The 16,909-nt window shown below is 41.8% G+C and overlaps 1 protein-coding gene across 1 annotated transcript in view; it reads left to right on the forward strand.

Annotated features, from left to right (window-relative positions):
- LOC121550327 (homeobox protein cut-like 1) overlaps positions 1-5,261 on the forward strand; it is a 252,369-nt gene extending 247,108 nt beyond the window's left edge. The window contains exons 21-23 of the mRNA XM_045210770.1: positions 990-1,178; positions 3,323-3,626; positions 3,820-5,261. Of these exons, the coding sequence (XP_045066705.1) occupies positions 990-1,178; positions 3,323-3,626; positions 3,820-4,276 (950 nt within the window). The 3' untranslated portion in view covers positions 4,277-5,261. The remainder of the gene's footprint in view (positions 1-989; positions 1,179-3,322; positions 3,627-3,819) is intronic.
- The last annotated feature ends 11,648 nt before the right edge of the window (positions 5,262-16,909 follow it).

Here is a 16,909-nt window from a genome sequence, read left to right on the forward strand (position 1 = left end):
CAAGAGGTTGTGAGTTAAAATCCCAGGTGAGGACATGTTGAATAATAATTACTGTATGAATGAACATGCACAATGTAATCATGTATGTCAAATATGTAAGTTGAAAACACTATGTTAAAAGCACTGTGTGTGTGAGTATCCCTAACCTTGCTAACAGACAAAGCGCTATGAATGGATCAGTGGTTCTCAGGGCCTTGATTGGCTCGGCAACAGTAATGTGGTGTGTAATAAATGTTTCTTTGGACACATAAATGTTCTTGCAACGTTCCCATGAAACGTGTCTAAAACATTAATATATTATGTTCTGAGAACATGGCAAACCTATTCTCTGTATGTTTGGTGGGACGTTAATGGAATATTCTCCTAACCCTCAGAAAACGGGACACATGAATGTTCTTGCAACGTTCCCATGAAACATGTCTAGAACATTAATATCACATTTTATAAACATGGAAACCGTGTTCTGTGTATGTTTGGTGGGACGTTGATGGAATATTCTCCTAACCCACAGAAAACTGGACACAATAATGTTCTTGCAACATTCCCATGAAACGTGTCTAGAACATTAATATCCTAAGTTCTGAGAACATGTTAACCACGTTCTGGGTAAGTTCTATTTGACATTAAGGGAATGGTCTCTTGGAAACATTCCTTGCACATCACAGGAGCGTTCCTATGAAATCGTTAGTTAATGACCTAATGAGACTACAGTTTTGGGAACATTTGTTGTTAACTGGGTCATGCCCTAATTCTCATCCTTTTTATAAAGGATTTCAGGCACTGTTTAAGTGCTCTTCTTCCGAATATTGCTCTATCCATACTTCAGGTGACGTGGTCTAATGATTCTAGTTGCCTTTCAGTTGAATGCATTCAGTTGTACAATTGACTAGGTATCCCCCTTTCCCTTTCTAGTGACTACCCTCTCTGTCCTTCTCTGAGTTGTGGATCTAACCCCCTTCTCTCTCTCTTTCTCTCTCTGATCCCCCCAGGTCAGCGTCTGTTTGGGGAAACCATCCTGGGTCTGACCCAGGGCTCGGTGTCTGACCTGCTGGCGAGGCCCAAGCCCTGGCACAAACTCAGCCTGAAGGGACGCGAGCCCTTCGTCCGCATGCAGCTCTGGCTCCAGGACCCACTCAACGTGGAGAAACTCATGGACATGAAACGCATGGAGAAGAAAGGTAATCCTTTTTTCCTTTCCTCCCTCTCTGTTTCTTTTTAGTGTTCTTCTTTACCTCCCTCCCTACCTCACCTCTGTAACAAGTTCTAAATCGCCCCCCCTAGCCTAGCCATTACCCTTTTATACATCTGAAAATAAAATGGTTAAAGCCAAAGGACAGTATGGCATTTTCCCCGCTATGCGCTCTGATAGGCTAGGCAGAATTTGTGCCACATTGTCCTTGGATGGGACTTGGAGTTAGGCATGAGTGTGTCCTTCATGTCCTATGTCCTTGCTTTCAAGACAGAGAATAGGATAGAGAGAACAGTTTTTTTGCACACTGATGTAGCTACAAGCTACTAGCTAGCTACCTCCATAGGCCATGTCTTTACCCACAAACATCTGTCCCTGCACCCCTCCCTGGGAGTGTACCATCCCCTCAAGGCCGCCAGGCAACCCTCCTAAACACTCTGGCGCTTGAAGTAGAGAGAATAAAGTAAAACAAGATGGATGGAGAGAACGAGATGGAGTGAGAGGATGAGCTAGCGAACAAGGGAGAGGGACGGAGAGGAAGAAAGAGCATGAGGGGGGCATTTCTGATTGCTCTTTTTCCTCCTCTAATAGCCCAGATGTGTCCCCGGGCTGCCGAGTCAAACCGCACATGCCCAGTGCTCCTGGTTAAAAAGAAAAGGAGGTGGAGACTTGTGTGTGTCGGAGGGGTGGGGGATATGTGTTTCTCGGCGCTGTCGAGATCAATCTGGGCACGAGACGTCAACGCTGTCATCAGACATGACGGGCCCCAGTCTCTCCGGGGCCTTCTTATTCAAAGTCCAATGCACTCATCAGAGCCCTCTTTTCTCCCCTTCCCTCTCTCCACTCCTCCTCCCCCTCCCTCTCTCCGTAAGCAAAGGGAACATTCTTGGAGTGATTAGGCCATTAACACTTCTCCCGGGGTAAAAGTTCCATATACTGGTCCTTCTTTGGGGCTGGGGCTGACGCTAGGCTAGTTATGAGTCAAAGCCCAGTCTGGCGAAGTGTGTGGGGTAGCGTTACCGTAGCGAAGCACGGAGGCTAACTGCAGGGAGACTCCTCATTTGCCAGCTAACGCTAGGGCCTGGATGTTATTTTCCCTGCCTAACCCCCCGATCAGGCGACAGAGACTTCTGCTCATAACACAGCTAGGACTACTGGGTTTTGCACTCTGTATGCATGATGATAATGATGTGTGTTTTATATAGTGCTTTTTGTTAGGTCTAAAAGCACTTAAAATTGTATGGTCAAATGTGGTCAAATGATAGGGCAGCTGATATGGATGGCTATTAAGGCTTAATGGAAGCTCTGTTTCCCCTTAACAGATTATCTTGGATAAGCTTAACACTAACCCAGTCCTCTCCTCACTATAATCATTTTGGAGTTTAAAAAAAAGCAAGGCGGAGCTATCAGCACTTAAGTAAAAATCGTCATACATCTCAAGCTAAAGGGTAACAGGCTAGCCATTACCCATTAGCATGTTGAAGCTTGCATCTTAAATGTACAGTCAGGGAGTCTATTGTTTAGATTATCAACAAAAGGTATCCCATTGTAACGTTCAAGTGTTGCTGCTATATATATATGAAGACATAGCATAAATCCTGTTTCTATTTTGGTGCATAATGTGACTTACCTGTTACTTCCATGTCACACATGCCATGTGAACATGTTTAAACGTATCAAGCAGGTCTCAAGAGGAGTCGAACAGTCAATTTCCTATCAATTGTTCTACATGGTAACCTTACCACGCATGTTGTGTGAGGGAATGTGTCTCCTGAGTATTTGTGGTAATACTGCCCCCTGGTGGCAATGTTTCTTTGATTTTGTGGCTCTTGTATTAGTGTATTTAGCTATGGCGTCTACCTGTGAGCCTTATAAAAGATCACATCCACATTTGTTGAATGCTGTGGTATTTCAGTTGCTGCGGACAGATATCATGTTATCATGTTGCTTGTATGAATTTAAAGCGGAATTGAAAAGAGGACATCTTTTCATTGTTAACTCTGTGTGCAGCCCTGTCAGGCAAGTCTACATGGAGTTTACATGGCATCCTCATACTATAGTTAACCCTTCCATCTCTCTCTGTAGAGGGCTCATACATTTTCAACCCTTTGCCCTCCTGTCTCTCCCCGCCAGCGTACATGAAGCGGCGTCACAGCTCTGTGAGCGAGAGCCAGGCGGCGGACAGTGGGGGCCTGTCAGGGGGAGACTTCAGCCAGGGGGGCAGCCCCCAGCACGGCCTCGGCCACCACCTGCACCAGCAGCAGCCTCCCCAGCAGCATCTGAAGAAGGCCCGTGTGGTGCTGGCCCCCGAGGAGAAGGAGGCCCTGAAGAGGGCCTACCAGCAGAAGCCCTACCCCTCGCCCAAGACCATCGAGGAGCTGGCCTCACAGCTCAACCTCAAGACCAGCACCGTCATCAACTGGTTCCACAACTATAGGTGGGTGGAGAGAAGCAGCGGGAGAAGGCTGGGAATTGATGCAGACCTGGGTCTAAATAGTTTATTTTATTTTATTCCAAATACTTAAGACATGCTTGCTTTTTGCTGTGTTGATGTGAGAGACTCCCAGCTTTGTCTGTGTCTGACTGAGGGATGTTGGGGTTCCTCTGCTCTCTTTCTCTCTGACCTCCAGGTCTCGTATCCGACGGGAGCTTTTCATCGAGGAGATCCAGCGAGGCGAGGGAGGTGAGGGCGGCTCCCCGTCCACCAGGGCGGGCAAGGCCAGCGAGGGCGACAGCTGTGACGGTACCGAGTCAGATGGCACGGTGGAGGGCACACGCCCCGGCCACGAGCACCACCCAGCCTCGGAAGGCGAGGGGGGGTCCGACCACAGAGACGAGGGCACCACCTCAGCCACCGGCAGCAACGCTGCAGGTACCAGCGGCCACCACAAGGGTGGCGCCCTGGACAGCCTGTTCAGCTTCCCCGAGAGCACCCATGTTTCCTCTGCGTCTGTGGCCGCCACCACCGCTGCCCGCAACCCCCGCGACAGCAGCCTGCGCAAGAAGAAAGCCGCCAACCTCAATAATATCATCCACCGCCTGGAGAAGGCCGCCGGCAAAGACGAGCCCCATGAGTGGGAGTTCTAATACGGTCCCCCCTGCTCATGCTGCTGGGGAGAGAGAGAGGTTCTAATACGGTCCCCCCTGCACATGCTGCTGGGGAGAGAGATAGTTACTATTTTTCTAGTGCCCTGACTGCACAGTCCCAAGGCCAAGACTGGAGCAGTGCTGCCAGAGAAGAACTGGCGTCTTTTACGAGTTTTCATATCAGAGGGTTTAGAGATTTCTTTGAGAAGCGAAACAACCGCAACAACCTTGTTTTGTTTGGAGATAAAGCACTTAACAGCCCTGCTGGCCACAGGGCCCTAACACCACAGGCCAAAGGTGCGAAAGAGACGAAAGACTTGCGCTACTCACAAAGTAGCGTCACTCCACAGGAGGAAACTGTTACGAGAAGCAATTCCGTGTTTTCTTTGTGTGTGTGTGTGTGTGTGTGTGTGTGTGTGTGTGTGTGTGTGTGCGTGTGTGTGTGTGCGTGTGTGTGTGTGTGTTTCCCTTTGAGAGATTTATTCACCACCTCAAAGTTTTTCTAACCTTGTTCGCTCTGTGAGTTTTCACGTCTAGTAGACTAACTGTTAGAATGTTTTCCCTTTTTCTGTTTTCTAAGAGGTTATTTCTCCTCATAACTCCATTGCAGTTGTTTGGCTATCTGATAGGATCGTCAAACAAAAAAAGAGAATGAAAAGCCAAGCATTTAGAAAATGAGTCTGCAGGAGAGGAGAACCATGGAGAACCCTTTCCCAAGCAATGTTCCTTTCTGTGCCCCAAAAGTTGCCATGTAATGGCATTGGAACTCTTAATATGCTATGGACTCTATTGAGAAAATAATGACAATTTTTATCAAATTATTTTTCTTTATAGCAATTTGGTTGCCACTAAGAGATTGCACAGTCGGTCGACTTTAAACAATGCTATTTTCAATTCCTAAATATTTGGGAAGGGTAAAATGTTAAGTGAAATACAAATTATCAGTTGTTGAAAGGAACGATGAAAAAAGATGATCACTTTAATTCACAATTTTTCAACGTACAACATAAAATGCAACGGTCATGTCAGGAAAAAGGAAAAATCTGAAAAACGTCTTGTGGTAGCTTACTTTTAGTGTTCTTTCTCGTTAGTGATCTAGAAGCTCTTTGATAAGTAGTGCACATTTCTTTCATAGCTTTAACTGACTTCCGGAGGACGCCATTTTGGTGGCACCGGGAGCATTTGTTTAATACACTCCATGTTAGGCCAAAATCAGGTTTGAGAAGAAAAAAAATCAACAAAAAATATGTATACAAGTTCATGGAGAAAAAAAAACAATTTCAGTCTAGATATAAAAAAAAAATTTAAAGTGTCGAACTTGCTTTTTAACCTATTTTAACCACAAAAACCACACTATTAAGACCTCAGAACCAGGATGTACAGTGGAGCCGACGGCCGCTGCACTTCACAGCCTGGCCCTCGGATGGGGAGGCTTGCGTTTCATTGGGTGAAAAAGCCAGGAGATGCACAGCTCACTTTACTGTATATTCCAAGCATCTGGCTCTTTTGCTCTCAACTCTTTACCTACGGTTGTGTGTATATATGTACATTGTAAAAAGACAGAAAAGAAAGACAAGAAACCCCAGCTGTTGCGTGTCGGTCCTCACATGCGGTGCACTATGAGTCTGAGGAAGAGATGGACTCTCCTCTGCTTGTGTGTTCCCATACAGAGCTACACGACTGACCTGGTCATGGACAACAGTCACACGTCCCTCCTTTAAAACCCTTTGACATATATTCTCCACAGGCTGCCATGTTGTGTTGCTCAGAGGTCAAGAGGTCAAATGTACCAAACAGTGCCAAGGCTTAGTAGAGATATTTCAAGGTACATTTTTACTAATTTAATAACCAATACCAAAAGTTATATCCAAAGTACTGTCGATGTGACATCCCCCATCCAATTTGGTTGTCTCTGTTTCAAAGTCAAGCTGATTCTCCCACCAATCTTGATGCGCTCACTTCCTTATATTATGACCAATTTTATGACTGTTACGTAGCATTTCCATTCTCCACTGGTCACAACAAGTCCTCTACCTTCAGCTGTAACTCTTGGCCTGCCCCATGTGAATATATCTCAGAGGTTAAGATCACTTGACACGGGTCAATGGAAGAAACAAAGACATTAGTTTTATACTTAACCCACAACCCACCCTCCCTCCCCCAGATATGGTAGAACATTAGACCCCCCCCCTGCACACATCGTAACCTCCTCCCTCTTCCCCCTTTCCTCCTCCTATGCCACAAGCTCACAGTGCCTGCCCGCCCACTGCCTCTCCCTGTGTGTTTGAGTGTGTGAGAGCATACACGTACGTGTACACAAGTAGGCTTGCGCGTGTGTGATTTTGTATCCACGTACCGTAAGAGGGGGGTGTGAGGGTGTGAGTGAGGACTAGCTGCCCTGCTCTACCATACACACCCTTGAGTGTGTGTGTATCTGTGTGTGTTTTATAAATCTGTGTGGCTTTGATTTGTATATACCTGCACATATGTAGAGTGCACAACTGCCACCCTTTCTTTCTTCTAAGCTGTTTTCTAAGTTATACGGCATAGCAGACTCACAAATACAGTAGATCCCCTTTATTGCCATATTAAAGACAAGCAGTAGATCACTTCAACATGGAAGTTTTTTTTGTTTCATTTTTTTGTTATGCTTATTTATAGGTGCTGTATTTTACATTTTAATGTCTTATTTGAGTTCTGTTTTTTATTATTGTTGTTATTATTGTATGGAAGGGACTATAAGGGGTCATATAATTATTTTTTTGACTGATAGACTGCCGGCAGTATTGGGTTATATGTACGAGATTTAGTTGTCATACATGTATATTTAGTGATCTTTGAAGACGTTTTGACAGTGTCATTTATGTGGTTTGAACTGAAATGAGAGAGCAACCCGATGACGTCGTCGATAGCATTATGGTGCATTCACCGTTCATGATTTGATGCGTCTGTGCATTTCTATTTTCCTCTTCACTTCAGCAAGCATGATTGAAATCAGGTTGACTTATATTCTATTTTGTACGTTTTCTGTGTATTACTGAACCTAGCACAGGACAGAAGTTGTGGTGGGGCTCAAGAACCAATAGCATCTGAAGTCTGGAACTGCTGTCCTTTGGCATCACCTCTGAATCTGACATTTATTTTGTAAGATTTCCCAGCTTTGTTTGAGATTAATAAAATGAGGTAGATTTTTCCAAAATAAGCAGTGATCGCATCACTATATATGGGCTTAGATCCAGTGACTTTGGCATTTCCTGTTTATTGGCCTATAAACTGTGATGCACTGGCCACATTTTGTGAAGCTCTTAGTACTACGTACACTGACTATTCAGAAGATTTTTATTTCCTCAATTATTATTTGCTAAATATAGGTTTAGTTCCTTCAGACAAAAAAACCCTGATCAAATGACATTTTTATACTTTACAATAACACAAACAGGTGTGTAAAGCACAAGCACTATTGACCAAAAACCTCTTAAAAAGGGGGAAGGCAACTTTACCTTAAAATATTAATTGCATGCTCTTAAATATTTTCTATGCCGTTCTGACTTTACAATAAGCTTAGTCTTTAAAGATAAATAAATGATTGGCAACTTTTTAAATTGTGAGCATTTGGAGCACAATTGGACTTACCTCATACCCTGGCGCTATAGAGTGGGTCCTGAATGCCTACTGCTCAGCTGCCCCTCCTACAGCAAAGCTGGTGGTGATTGGATCACCTCTGGAGGGCAGTGAAGTTAGCACACTGTTCAAAAGCACTGTGTCCTGCATGGTTCCAGACCACGCTCCCTCAAGTGACACACTGCCAGTCTGGCCAAGCCACAGCAGTCCCTATCAGCTGGTTACACTTTTCTACTGAATTTCATTGGAAAAATTTGATAGATTGAACAAAAACAAAAAAATCAACGATAAAAGCACAAGTACTGCGACAAGTTTAAGCAAAAAATAATGGTCTTTACATATAATGGCTTTTGACAAGTAAAGCTTAAATTGATCATACTCAAAAACCTTTCAAAAAAGGCATTGGTCTTTTAGCACTATTAAAGAGACATCTTAGCTCAGCACTTAACCGTCTGCAAGCCTTTTCCTTCGGACTATCTTTTCATAGGATTGCCTTTGCCTTAAAGTGATCCAGACCGAAGTGTTGATATTGTTTTAAGAATTGTTCATAAACGAATGCAGTAAGCTGGCTCGGTCTCTTGGACTGAAGTCTTGCGCCCATCCCATCTTCATTCTCATTAGACTTTTCATCACTGGTCTCCAAGTCTTGTGCAGGCACCACATGGAAACAAGCAATCATTTTGATTGGTCTCCCACATGCTGTGTCCTCAACACAGCTGTTGATGTCTGCAGCAAAGTTGTTTTGTCTGGAAATACTCCACTGCTGTTGAACAAAGGGGGGCCAGTTCTGTGACTGTCTGCAGTCCTGGGCTGGCTCCTCCAGAGGTGATGCCAATGCAGACTCTTGTAGGCCACAGATTTAGTAGGAAGTCCACAATCAAAAGCCCCTATGCAGATAGTTGGTATGGCCCTCATTAAGAACAATGCAGGCTTGAGTGTCTGGTAGAGGCACTAGTGAAATGGAGTTGATCAACGGTATATGAGGGTCCCAGAGGGATTTCAGTTTGATACTATTACTAACATGTCATGATGTCAACTGTGTTCCCAGCTATTGCCCGGTTAGAACAGGCGACATAGCTGACAGGCAGTGCTTTTTGATTGGGAGTTGAATTTGTGTGGATTTGTTTTCCTTTATCTATTTCTCATTTGATGGAAATGGAAGATTTGAATGGGAGTTCTCTGACTTTTTCTCCCCAGATCATGTTCTGCTGTCAGCCATTTTGGAAACATTGCATGTATACTGAACAAAAATATAAACACAACATGCAACAATTTCAAAGATTTTACTGAGTTACAGTTCTTATAAGGAAATCAGTTAATTTAAATAAATGTATTAGGTCCTAATCTATAGATTTCACATGACAGGGCAGGGGTGCAGCCATGGGTTTGCCTTGGAGGGCATAGGCCCACCCACTTGGCAGCCAGGCCCACCCACTGGGGAGCCAGGCCCAGCCAATCAGAATGAGTCTTTCTCCACAAAAGGGCTTTAATACAGACAGAAATACTCCTGGATTATCTTTGCAAAGGAGAAATGCTCACTAACAGGGCTGTAAACACATTTGTGCACAACATTTGAGAGAAAACATGGAACATTTCTGGGGGAAAAAATTCTGCTCATGGGACCAACACATTACATGTTGCATTTATATTTTTGTTCAGTGTAGTTTGGCCTTTTGGCACCGAGTGAAATGTTTTTGATCAACCATCATAAACTTTAATTTGATTTTATCCCTATTATTCATAGGTCAGTGTGTTTTAGATTATTATTTTATCGTGATCATTTAAAGGGGGGTTGTGCACTCTGAGCTAATGGAAGTCTTTCTGGTTGTAGTAGAAGCCAAAGTGGTTGAATTTTTACCTTTTCCCTATTTTCAAACCGTCTGAACGTCATTGGTCATTGGTTGTTGTTGATGTGTACCACACCTCTTTTCCCTGTAGGTTAGGTTCACATATATGACATTGCTTTGTCAAACTCCTTCTTGAATAAGGGAATGTACCCGCAGTATTCAAGGACATGATGCTCCTAGAGGCCCATTCATGGAAATAATGCTGACTACAACGGCAGAGAACATAGACAGGGACAGATATCACACACCAATACATGAGCAATACAACTTCTGAAAGAGGACCAAATCAGGCTTGACTACCTGTCTATCACATGTTCATGTAAAGGTCATATAGAACAGCCTACTCTTATCAGTCACAAGTTAATAAAGTGTTTATGTTGTAGGGAGTCCAAGAGCTAGAGGTCGATCCTCTTTTCTCTGCTCCTCTTCATGTGTATATTTCTGCCATTGACAGGGAAAGGTTTTCTTTAAGTGTTGGTCAGTTTTGTAGACACAGAGTTGTCTGTAGCTTTCTGAATGAATGGGTAAGATTCTGAGTATCATGAAGAATTAGGGGACGGGATTTCACAGTGGAACCCTGGAGGAAGCACCCAAAGCTTTATACAGTACAAAGGGCATTTTGCATGTGTTTGTGCAGTTTTTTTGTGCTACAATTCCCTTCTGTGTTTTCATGTTATTTTTCTGTTGCTAAGAAAAACACAGTTCGTTCCATTCAAGTCCAATGTTCAGTTAAACAGTGTACAATTTGTTACAGAATCTATACGATTCTTTAAGACGAATTTCAGGAATTTGCCCATTGCAAATATTTTTCTATAGAACTAAAGCAGATTGCTATCAATATTATATACACTGTCATATAAAATTGTACAGATGAAATATATCCTTATTGCAAGTTGTTAAGCATTACTATGGGTTTGTTTTTTGTTATTACTGTCAAAGTATTGGTAGTTCTCTCTGTAGGGTTCGTGTGTCCATAGGATTTTTTATTTTCTTTTTTATATCAGGACTACGAAAACCTCACACTTCTGTAAGATCGACTACAAGGATTGTTGCAGAAGTTTTAGCATTAGCCAGCGTTAGTGTCATGGTGTTTGTTTGTCATGGATTCACATTTCTATTATGACCCTTCAATCATTTCATAACGTTGCAGTATTTGTGAGACAAACTTTAACCTAGTACACATTAAGACCAATGCCTTGATTCTCATAGAAGCATATACAGAATCATATAATGTCATTGCACATCACCACCCCAATCTATACTTACTTTTATTTATACTATATACACTCCTTTTGCCTTGTTGGATCTCCTTATTCAAGGTCAAGAGCCACTGGTAGTGACAAAACGTTTTTGACAATGTTTGCCAAAAGTTTGATAAATCTGGATTTATTTGCTTTTGATTTGCCTTCCCATTTTATTGATTTGATTTGAACATTAATAAGTTTCTTTCTTACTCTCGTATCTTTTTGTTTGTGTTTAGTCTCAGAAGTCAGCCAGGGACAGTAGGCTTGTTGTGATTGTGAGAAGAGTCAGAAGTGGCATGTTAAAAGAGTTGCCAGTGATGTTGGAAATGGAGACTATAATAATGGTCAACAACGAATTTGGATTATGTAAGTAAGGGGCATATAACTCTATGCATTACAGGTCAACCTTTGCCAATTGCATCCAACACTCAGTGGTGATTGACATATAGGTTACAATGAATAGCTAGCTATATGATACATTTTGACATTGATTAACCGTTGGTTGTGTTACAGGAGTTTTGGACCATTCTCGGCCAACTCCAAATGGCCACTCATTTGGCTCCCTATAGTTGACATCCAATATTGTGTTTTTTGAAAGCTGCATTTTTAGAGCTTTAGTGAAGGAAGCATGGTAGAAGTACATCACCCACAGTCCTTTGCTGCTACCTTGTTTGCTGTCTAGTCATATGAAAAGATGTTATGATGGCATAGTCTAAGACCTATATAAGATGGGTGTCTATGGAGTCCCCTCCCTCAGTTCAGCTCTGTCTCCATACTCACATTGACATGCTCCCAAAGCCTCAACTGACTGTATGAATTTAGAACCAGACAAATCGTTGCTAAACTGCTGAAGTCATCAAGTTTGTCTGGGTTTCTCAACTCCAGTTCACCTTTTTGTTTGGCCATGTGCTATATCCGAGTCTAAGATGATTGATTTTAAAGGTTGTCGTATAATCTGATTCTCATTGATTAATTTAGTTCAGAACAAAGTAGCTATACTCACCAATGGTTTTGGCTCCTCACCTTTACTATTACCATACCAGGTTTATAAGCAACCTTCCTTAGAGGTCTATTTTCAGCTGATGATTTTGAAACTGGGACTCTATTTTTATCAAGCATGTGGAGAAGTCTGAGTGTGTGTGTGTGTGTGTGTGTGTGTGTATGTGTTAGGTGTTGGATGAGGAGGGTGCCAATTTGGCCCACTCTCAACCTTCAAAGTGCCAGAGGTCTCCAACTTTCTTGTGTTTGGTCAGGCAGCCATCTCACTATCAGTTTATCTACTGTAATGTCAAGTTGCTGACTTTCAGTTCAGTGTATATAATATCTGAATATCATAGTTCATGTTGTTGGTCAAATGTCATTAAATAGCAGAACTTGAGAACGCCTGTTACAATAGACCAGTGTTTCCCAACTCCAGTCCTCGAGTTCTCCAACAGTACACATCTTTGTTGTAGCCCTGGACAAGCACACCTGATTCAACTTGTCAACTAATCATCAAGCCCTCAATGACTTGAATCTACAACAAAAATGTGTGCTGTTTGGGTACTCGAGGACTGGAGTTGAGAAACACTGCAATAGACACTAGATTTTCTGAAATAATTGAGACAAACAAGTTTTTTGTTTGTTTGCTTTTGCTTAAATGGGTGGAAGAAGATCAATATTTTATACCGTATTGTTTTATTATTTTTCCACTGCTGAAGAGACCTTTTAGTCCCTTGAATGCTAAGTTTATTGCAGAGCTTTTGTTTTGGCTAAATTAATGCCAGTGTGATTGGAGACCTTAGTTGTACAGATATGGCTTCCATAGACATTTGATTTGTGCAGTTTCATTTCTTTTGAAGGTTATGTGATTCGTTTTTTTAACCAAACTTCACATTGAAGTTCGTTACCCTATGTTGCAAAATAAAAATCCCTTCAACCAAAAAAGTGTCTTTCTCAACGAAGAGTTGGCACTTCCAACCGAAGAGTTACAGCGCAATTAACTTTTTCTCCAACACTTCACTTTTGAATTATAGCTTGACGTGGGGCAAAATGTAAAATGACACCCGGTGGGGGTTTAGGCATTCATATGACGTTGCGTGTGTAAATGTGTGTGGCGCATTGAGGGGCTCTTATGCAGTTAAGGGCTGCAGTTTCCTTATCTTTTAGTTTGAGTTCTCTCTTTTTTTACTGACTGCTTTTGAAATGAGGAACCCTCCCACCATCTCAGCTGGTCTAATTGTGTCTCTCTCAAAGCTCAGGTGGAAACTACTTTTAGCGGAGTCCTTGTCACTATCACTGGCCACAACAGTGCTCTTCCTCCCCCTCTTCAGTCCAGAGAGAGGTGTAGCTAGTTGCTGTCCGCTGATATATTTTTCTATGACGCGATTTTAGGCCTCATGATCATTGGCAATGAGAGGGTGACTCCTCCTTCACAGAAAAAAATAAACCTCTTCCAGTTTCAGTTGTTCTCTCGTTTGTTGTTTTCATCTGGTTCCTTTTTATTTGGTCATTTAAGTCATGTAGTCTGTTCTCAGCACTGTAAGACAGTCCCTATAGAATATGGAGAGGCAATATCACTGTATGAAACTCACAATGTATTGTTGTTATTATTATTGTTATTATTATTCACTAGCACCCTAGGTGTGATAATTGAAGTAAATATCTTTTATACAAACACAAAGTTGGTGTGGTCTCTTTTTTTGCTATAATATTACTCTTTGTCGTTGTTCGGTCTGTGCAAACAGTGCATTCGGAAAGTATTCAGACCCCTGGACTTTTTCCACAATTTGTTACGTTATAGCCTTATTCTAAAATGGATTAAATAAATAAAAATCCTCAACAATCTACACAATACCCCATAATGACAAAGCGAAAACAGGTTTTTAGACATTTCTGCAAATGTATTAAAAGTAAAAAACAGATACCTTATTTACATAAGTATTCAGACCCTTTGCTATGAGACTCGAAATTGAGCTCAGGTGCATCCTGTTTCTATTGATCATCCTTGAGATGTTTCTACAACTTGATAGGAGTCCACCTGTGGTAAATTCAATTGATTGGACAATTAAGGTCCCACAGTTGACAGTGCATCTCAGAGCAAAAACCAAGCCATGAGGTCGAAGGAATTGTCCGTAGAGCTCCGAGACAGGATTGTGTCAAGGCACAGATCAGGGGAAGGGTACCAAAAAATTTCTGCAGCATTGAAGGTCCCCAAGAACACAGTGGCCTCCATCATTCTTAAATGGAAGAAGTTTGGAACCACCAACATCTTCCTAGAGCTGGCCGCCCGGCCAAACAGCAATCGGGGGAGAAGGGCCTTGGTCAGGGAGGTGACCAAGAACCCGATGGTCACTCTGACAGAGTTCCTCTGTGGATATGGAAGAACCTTCCAGAAGGACAACCATCTCTGCAGCACTCCACCAATCAGGCCTTTATGGTAGAGTGGCCAGACGGAAGCCACTCCTCAGTAAAAGGCACATGACAGCCTGCTTGGAGTTTGCCAAAAGGCACCTAAAGGACTCTCAGACCATGACAAACAAGATTCTCTGGTCTGATGAAACCAAGATTGAACTATTTGGCCTGAATGCCAAGCATCACGTCTGGAGGAAACCTGGCACCATCCCTACGGTGAAGCATGGTGGTGGCAGGATCATGCTGTGGGGATGTTTTTCAGCAGCAGGGACTGGGGGACTAGTCAGGATCGAGGGAAAGATGAACAGAGCAAAGTACAGAGAGATCCTTGATGAAAACCTGCTCCAGAGCACTCAGGACCTCAGACTGGGGCGAAGGTTCACCTTCCAACAGGACAACGACCCTAAGCACACAGCCAAGACAACGCAGTAGTGGCTTCGGGACAAGTCTCCGAATGTCCTTGAGTGGCCCAGCCAGAGCCCGGGCTTGAACCGGATCTAACATTTCTGGAGAGACCTGAAAATAGCTGTGCAGCGACGCTCCCCATCCAACCTGACAGAGCTTAAGAGGATCTGCAGAGAGGAATGGGAGAAACTCCCCAAATATAGGTGTGCCAAGCATATAGGTCTTCCCAAGAAGACTCGAGGCTGTAATCGCTGCTAAAGGTGCTTCAATAAAGTACTGAGGAAAGAGTCTGAATACTTATATAAATGTGATATTTATGTCTTTTTTTCTTATTTTTTTGCAAACATTTCTAAAAACCTGTTTTTGCTTTGTCATTATGGGGTATTGTGTGTAGTTTGATGATTTTGGAATAAGGCTGTAACGTAACAAAATGTGGAAAAAGTCAAGGGGTCGGAATACTTTCCAAATGCACTGGACATACAGCAATCGCATAACAATAATACATTACCGAATGTAAACTCTTAATCCCACCCCTCAGCCACTCTTAGCCCATCCCACCTATCACCATAGACCACCCTCGTTTGGTTTCCATGTGCCATATATTTTTCAGGTAAATTTTAAGTGAATGTTGTGATTTTTTTAACCATTCCTGAACCTGTGACCAGAAACAAGCTACATAGGGGCAATACTAGAATAAATGATCTAGTGATTCTGTCTCTAAGCAGCTAAATCTACAGAGTTGAGATTGTTTTATACCCCCATATATATATAGCATTGTTGGTGGCAAGAATTTTCTATAATAATTTAAATTGAAAAACTCGAAGTGTTGAATCAAGTGTGTTTTTGTGTCAGTTCATATACCATGTGCCATGGAATCGGTACATCGAAAATCTCTTCCCATTTATTTTGCAACCTGTATGGCGCAGCTGTCAACATTTTTGTCCTCATGAAACTGGTATATTTTTCTATTTATGCCAATCCTTTTCAGCCAATTTGTATCTTTAATATATGGCAGACAAACAAGTTCTCCCTTTTCCACTTGCCTCCTCCATATTTGTGGTAATGCTGCAATCAGTTAGTTGTAAGTTTTGATTGAGCAGACATTCCCATATATTTTCAATAGCTGCATATGTGACAACTCCACCGTTTCTATTCATAATATCATTAATAAATATAATACAATTGTATTTATTTTTATTCCATAAAGGATGTTTTATTTATCAATCAGTATATTTGAATTTAACCATAATATCTTTTCTTGAGGATAAAATTGAAATTGTAACCAGCTTTGCATAGCTTCTTTAAAAAAGGGTGATACTTTAATTAGTTGATACATTTTCAATTAGTCAGAAATGAGAAGTTATAATCTGTATAAAGGCAAAAAGGCCATTTTTGAACAAAGGATGAGCCTTTCTTAATAATCTACTGGAGAACCATTTTTGGTTTAAGTATAACTTATGTATGAGTGAAGCTTTTAGTGAGAGGTTTAATGCTTTAATATTTAATAATTTAGCCCCCCAAACTCATATTCATTATAAATAGGCATGTTTAATTTTGTCTGGCTTTGCATTCCAAATAAAGTGAAATATGGTTTGCTCATATGATTTGAAAACTAGTCATCTGGAGTAGGCAGCACCATTAGTAAGTAAGTAAACTGTGATAGGAGTTAATAAATTCCATAAATAGACAAGTATTTAGCTCTCAATGGTTCCAGAATCGTATCTATTTTTGCAAACTTTCTATTGAAATTGGTTGTGGTAAATTAATGTATATTTTTTTAGATATGAATACCAAGTATGTCTACTTCACCATCCGCCTATTTAATTGGTAAACCAGAGGCACAACTTTCACTATTTCACAGTTTTATCATTGGAATGTGATACAAAACGAGGCGACGCTGTGCTTTAGGACCATGTGGACGCCTCTGAGCAGTCGGGTAGGCTGTTTGGAGTGTTTATCAGACTAGATATATATATATATATATATATATATATATATATATATATGGTAAACTATAAGGTAGTGTAAACATTGTCTTTTAATGATCCAATACGTAATATGGTACACTTCTTCTACTTCTAAAAATCCACCTTTTCAGAAACAAGTCTCTCACTGTTGCCACT

Source organism: Coregonus clupeaformis, chromosome 35 (assembly GCF_020615455.1).
Source record: "Coregonus clupeaformis isolate EN_2021a chromosome 35, ASM2061545v1, whole genome shotgun sequence".
Classification (NCBI taxonomy): Eukaryota; Metazoa; Chordata; class Actinopteri; order Salmoniformes; family Salmonidae; genus Coregonus; species Coregonus clupeaformis.